We start from the raw sequence: 6,403 nt of genomic DNA, 5'->3' as shown, positions 1-6,403 counted from the left end.
GGGGCCAATTTTAAAATGTTGTATCTGTATCTACCTGATAAATAAAAATAAATAAACAAATTATACTATTGCAGCTTAGTTTTATATGAGCCATTCATAAAAAATTGTAAATGGCGAGTTTCATTCACGTACACGATCAGTTTAAAGTTTGAACTTACCCTCACGTTCATGCTTTTATTTATTTATTTTTTTCTTTGTACTACTTTCTACATTTTATATACACAAAGAAGACATCAAATACATGAAGGAAGGTATATAAAATTATGTAATAAAGAAGAAAATAAATAACTAAATATTTTTTGACAAAGCAAAGGGTGGCTACTTTGAGGATTTAAATATACAAATAAATATTAATGTTTTTATTATCAGTTATTTAGTTTTTTTGCGATATAATTCCATATATCTTGTTTTATTTATTTGATGTCTTCTGTGTGTATATAAAATGTAGAAAGTGTAAAAAAACAACAACACACACACAGAATAAGAGGGTGTGTCTAAACGTTTGACTGGTCGTGCAGTTTTTTAATGTGCAGATTTTTGACAGAGTGAGTTCAATGTCCTTGATCAGTTTCAGCAATTGTGTTTTTTTTTTCTTTTAAATGTTGACATGAAAATTGTGAAGAAACAATTAAAAAAAAGTACAAAAAAGTATTAAAAAAATTAAAAAGAGGAAAAAAGGCACATTTAAGTAAAATTAAGGCGACTCCTGTTCCATTATTATTCCACAATAGTATAGTCCGTTTTAGAGATTCTCCTTCCAGTACACGCACCTTCAGTGACCTGTGTTTCTCGAGGAAATAGGCCGAGCCCACACCCAAGAAACCAGCAGATAAACTTTATGTGATAAGGAGGTAGGCGACTCCGAAGAGAACACAATGCACACTCATACGTTGTAAAAAAAAACAAAACAGCAAGACCACGAAAGGTGAACCGCAATATAGTGACGGACAAATGTAATCGCTCAGCTCAAGCAGCGTGTGGATTCGTCTACTCTTTAGTTTAGTCTTTCACTGAATGTCTCACACGTGGACAAATCTGTGCGTTATATCTCCACATCTTTCTTGACCCATGTGACTTTAAGCTCATTTGCATAAACTCAGCCTTTAGTCCTGAGCCTCGAGTCACTCACAGGTTAAACCTTTAAGAAGCAGGCGGTGCATTTCTTTCATCAAATCCATTTTACCTTTAACCGGTCGGCTCTCCTTGGATTTATTCACGCTTCAGTTTCCTTCTCAGCGACAGACGTGTAGTATTATGGCCTGGTTTTTGAGACAGATTTTACAGGAGACTCGAGGTGAGACCTGATCAACTTTCACACTGTCAGATTAATAATTACTAAAACATTATTTCAGCGATGGAGAACATGTTTGACAATATTTGTGGGTAATTGTGATAGTTAAGAACTTGTTAATCGTTGTTTACCTTTAGAAAATGCCACACTTTTGTTTGTTCTGTGAGTGCCACTTTTTTCAGGTGCTTTATCCGTTGCCTTGTCCAGGTTGATATATCTCTGTATTAATCATAAAACGTGATGTCCTGGCTCAGGGGCAAAGGAGAAACAGTGCTCAAAAGTAAGATTTAATTTACAGAAGGGGTAAATAAGATTAATATTTACAAAAACAAAGGTACGAGGTTATGAGGATGTTAATGTACTTCAAGAATCAAACAAATGTGATTGATTAGATTAGATAATGTTTTTTTTTTTATGTGAAATTGTATATGCCGAGAGCAAACAGACGAACAAAACAAACATAAAAAGTCTTAAAAAGTCGTCATCAGGGGAGTGAAGGGGTCTGTTGTCCCAGGCCCCAGAATTGGACCCTTTTCCAGTTCATTTACAGCTGAAACCAGGAGTTTGAACACAAGTTTTTTTTTAAAAAATACAATTTTTCATTAGTTTTTTTTTTTTCAAAATCAGACGTTTACATACATTTAATCAGTATTTGGGAGCCTTGCCTTTAAACTGTATGACTTGGGATAAATGTTTTGGATATCGTTCCACAATCTTCTCATAATAGTTCAGTTACACCAGTTCTGTCAGACTGAATCAGCCAAAATTCCTGCCAAATTCGTAGCCCGTATCGCTCGCACACGTCGTTTCAGGTCTGTTCATACATTTTCAGTAGGACTGAGATCAGGGCTTTGTGATGGACACTCCAAAACATCGACTTTGTTATCTTTAAGCCACTTTGTCACCAGTCTGGCACCTTACTTCAGGTCATTGTCCATTTGGAAGACCCATATGTGCCCAAGCTTTAACTTCCTGGCTGATGTCTTGAGATGTTGCTTCATTATTTCGACATAATGTTCTTTCCTGGTGCACTTCACATTCTTTCCTCATGATGCATTTATTGCATCATGAGGAAAGAATGTGAAGTGCACCAGTCTCTCCTGCATAAAAACAACCCCACAACACGATGCTGCCAATCTCGCATTTCACAGCTGGGATGGTGTTCTCAGGTTTGCAACTTTCACCCTTTTTGTCCAAACAGTTCAACTTCAGTTTGTCCCTGTGCATTTGCAAACAATAATCTGTCTTTTTTCATATTTCTTTTGGAGTCATGTCTTCTTCCTGCAGAGTGTCCTTTTTTCTGTTTCTTTTGGAGTCATGTCTTCTTCCTGCAGTGTCCTTTTTTCTGTTTCTTTTGGAGTCATGTCTTCTTCCTGCAGAGTGTCCTTTTTTCTGTTTCTTTTGGAGTCATGTCTTCTTCCTGCAGTTTCCTTTTTTCTGTTTCTTTTGGAGTCATGTTTTCTTCCTGCAGAGTGTCCTTTTTTCTGTTTCTTTTGGAGTCATGTTTTCTTCCTGCAGAGTGTCCTTTTTTCTGTTTCTTTTGGAGTCATGTCTTCTTCCTGCAGAGTGTCCTTTTTTCTGTTTCTTTTGGAGTCATGTCTTCTTCCTGCAGTTTCCTTTTTTCTGTTTCTTTTGGAGTCATGTCTTCTTCCTGCAGTGTCCTTTTTTCTGTTTCTTTTGGAGTCATGTCTTCTTCCTGCAGTTTCCTTTTTTCTGTTTCTTTTGGAGTCATGTCTTCTTCCTGCAGTGTCCTTTTTTCTGTTTCTTTTGGAGTCATGTCTTCTTCCTGCAGAGTGTCCTTTTTTCTGTTCCTTTTGGAGTCATGTCTTCTTCCTGCAGAGTGTCCTTTCAGTCCATGTCCTCAGTCCTCGTTTCACTGTGGATAATGACACACTCTTACAGCTTCAGCAGCTCAGGTCTTTTGCTTTTGTTCTTGGGTTGATCTGCACATTTCAGACCAAAGCGTGGCACCTTCAGGCATCTGGAAACTGCACCAAGGATGAACCAGACTGCTGCAAGTTCATAATTTTCTTCCTGACATCTTGGCTGATTTCATTTGATTTTTGCATTTTACCATCGACTGTAAATGTAAATGGACATAGCTAACCTGCTAGTCATTGCTCCAATAAACTCAAAGGTCGTCAATAAACCAATCAGAAGCTTCCAAAGACATGACATCATCATCATCTAGGTTCTCCCAAATTGTTAAAACGCATTGTAATCTTTCTGTATGTAAACTTCTGTCTGTGAAAAAAGTGATGAAAAATTGTACTTTAAAAAAATCTTCTCTCATTATTCTGACATTTAACAAATAGAAATAATTCTGTTAATCCCAATTGACTTAAAACAGACAAAGTTTAGTTTGATTTCATGTCAGACAGTGAGAAAAAAAGGTGTATGTTGGTGCAGGTGGGACCAAAAAGTGCAGAACTCGGGGCAAGTTTACAATGTTTATTTACAGAATGTGAAACGTCAGACAAGTACAGGTGAGACCGGTGAGGGGCGAGGTGCCGGGTGTGAGCCAAAGTCCGGGAATGCGTCGTGGAGAGCAGGGACAGGAACAGGGAGTAACCGGTACGTGGGAGACAGGAACAGGGACGGAGCCAGGGGCGACGGAGGCAGGGAGCGGGAACCAGAGCGGGAGGCTAGGTGTTAGCCGGGGTGCAGGACGAGACAAGGTGGTGGAGACAAGACGGACAATACCGGAGCAGGAACACGGGGTCAGGAGCAGAGCCAGATGCAGAGGAGCTGGGACGGTCCAGGGAAAAGGAATCTGAGGGTAGCAAAAATCCAATCAGCATCAAAAAGGCAACACGAGAGTACAAAAGACGAGCAGGAATAATCACGTTTGACACGCGGACGATCTGGCACCGACTGTCTGGTCCTGGCTCCTCTTATCCAGGTGGGGTTGATTGCGCTGATGGGATGCAGGTGCGTGCGGGAGGAGCCAGGAACTCCGCCCAGCTCCAGGTTCAGGCAGGTGGGGGAAGGGAAAAGCACACAGGGAGACACACAGGAGACAGAAAATGCGTGCATCATGACAAGTGTAAACTTCTGACATGGGCCTCCCTCTAATGTTTAACAGTTCAAACCGTTTTTTTTTATCTGGGGCGCTAAATTTCTACCAACAGGCTGAGCTTCTGTAATTTTACACCTACTTTTGTAAACTCTTTTCTCAGGAAGTTCGTGGTTGGAAGAGCTGCTTATCGGAATGCTGCTTGGACTTCCGGGTGGACTGTTCCTGGGACATTTAAACGACCTTCTTCTTGAGTACTGGACGCTCCATCGAACATCTCTACAAACTCTTCTGTACTTTCTAACGGGGGTTTTATGCATGGATATTGACATCGTATCTTCAGCCACGGCGTTCACGGTCGGATCACAGTTTATACAGTTTTGCGACTCCAGGAATGTTCAGACTTTGAATCTCGTTGGTTTGGTTTGTGTCGTAGCTGCAGCTGGAACCGGAGCCATTTTGGGGACGATAATGTTTTCTTATCCTTGGATTTGGGGTGTATTGTTCGTTCTTCTTAAGGTCCTCTTAAGTCGCTGGGGCTTGTCCGCTGATCCGTCAGAATCCCTCGCGTGCAGACTGTCTGGTGTGTGGACGTTCAACGTGTTCGGAGGAATCTGTATTTGTCTTTTCTACGCCGGCATTTCAAGTTATAAAGAAATATTCAAATACCGAACCTACGTCAACGAGCACATTCACTGTTTGATCATTATGTACGCAACATCGCTGAAATACGCACTCACTTTAATCGTGCTGGAAAAAATGTTTTGTTTTATAAGGTTTACAGTTCTTTTAAAAATAATATTACCACCTCAGTGTTTTGTCAGTTGTGTTGGAGTTTCAGGGTTTTCTTCAAACTCGTTGGTGGTTTGCGTAGCTTCTGCATCTTGGGGTGTTGTAGTTCTTTGTGCTTTAATGTTCGCTGTACCAAAGTTGAGTGTTGGGGCTTCTATCGGGGCAGTTATGGGGGTGTTGGGGGCATTTAGGGTTTCTGTCGCAGCAGCAGGGGCAGTAGTGGGAAGAGGTGAAGAGACGAGGATTTGGGGGGTGACAATCGGGGCGACCGCCGGGTCACTGCTGATGTCATGTTTATATTAGACCAAAATGTACTTTTTCTGAGACAGCTGCAACAGGACTAAACCAGAACTAAACCAGGACTAAACCAGGACTAAACCAGGACTAAACCAGGACTAAACCAGGACTAAACCAGAACTAAACCAGGACTGAACCAGGACTGAACCAGGACTAAACCAGGACTAAACCAGGACTAAAGCAGGACTGAACCAGGACTAAACCAGAACTAAACCAGGACTAAACCAGGACTAAACCAGGACTAAACCAGGACTAAACCAGAACTAAACCAGGACTAAACCAGACCTAAACCAGGACTAAACCAGACCTAAACCAGGACTAAACCAGAACTAAACCAGGACTGAACCAGGACTAAACCAGGACTGAACCAGGACTAAACCAGGACTAAACCAGGACTAAAACAGGACTAAACCAGGACTAAACCAGGACTAAACCAGGACTAAATCAGAACAAAACCAGGACTGAACCAGGACTAAACCAGGACTAAACCAGGACTAAAACAGGACTAAACCAGGACTAAAACAGGACTAAACCAGGACTGAACCAGGACTAAACCAGAACTAAACCAGGACTAAACCAGGACTAAACCAGGTGAATCAGTGTTTGAGTTTTGTTCAGTTTAAATCTGGCTCATTCTTCCCGCAGATGTGACTCAGGCCTCGACTTTGACAAAGTTTAAATCCAGACTCTGTTCTGTTTATCTGCTGTGACTGAGAGGGGTTTATTCTGCACTTTTCTGTTTTAATGTCACTTTTATGATGATTATTAATGTTTTGATTTGTTGTTTTGTGATTTTAATGTATTTCTTATTCTGTGAAGCTCGAGAGTAAAGTTTTTGTAACTTCTAATGCTACAAAACGCTATGAAAACATTTGTCATTATAACTAGTGTTTAAAAAATCTGATCCGATACTGATACTTGGTCTTAGTACTCACCGATACCGATACCGATACCACCGAGCGTGAAGAAGTAAACTAAGGATACTCAGTTTTGTTACAGCACAAGAG

The 6,403-nt window shown here is 40.7% G+C and overlaps 1 protein-coding gene across 1 annotated transcript; it reads left to right on the top strand.

Moving 5' to 3' along the window:
* Window positions 1–1,195: 1,195 nt before the first annotated feature.
* LOC117393687 (uncharacterized) lies at window positions 1,196–5,918 on the top strand. The gene is made up of 2 exons (XM_033991678.2): window positions 1,196–1,294; window positions 4,471–5,918. Exons 1-2 carry the CDS (start codon window positions 1,255–1,257, stop codon window positions 5,400–5,402), a joined length of 972 nt encoding a protein of 323 aa, XP_033847569.1. The 5' UTR covers window positions 1,196–1,254; the 3' UTR covers window positions 5,403–5,918.
* Window positions 5,919–6,403: the final 485 nt, after the last annotated feature.

The sequence above is a fragment of the Periophthalmus magnuspinnatus genome, chromosome 3 (assembly GCF_009829125.3).
Source record: "Periophthalmus magnuspinnatus isolate fPerMag1 chromosome 3, fPerMag1.2.pri, whole genome shotgun sequence".
In the NCBI taxonomy this organism is placed as follows: domain Eukaryota; kingdom Metazoa; phylum Chordata; class Actinopteri; order Gobiiformes; family Gobiidae; genus Periophthalmus; species Periophthalmus magnuspinnatus.
Note: the sequence above shows the minus strand (reverse complement) of the source record. Positions and strands in the feature narration are given on the sequence as shown.

Coding starts and splice junctions, on each gene's coding strand:
- LOC117393687 (XM_033991678.2), top strand. CDS start 1,255: ATGGCCTGGTTTTTGAGACAGATTTTACAGGAGACTCGAG. Junction 1,295..4,470: donor GATTTTACAGGAGACTCGAG/GTGAGACCTGAT, acceptor CTCTTTTCTCAG/GAAGTTCGTGGTTGGAAGAG.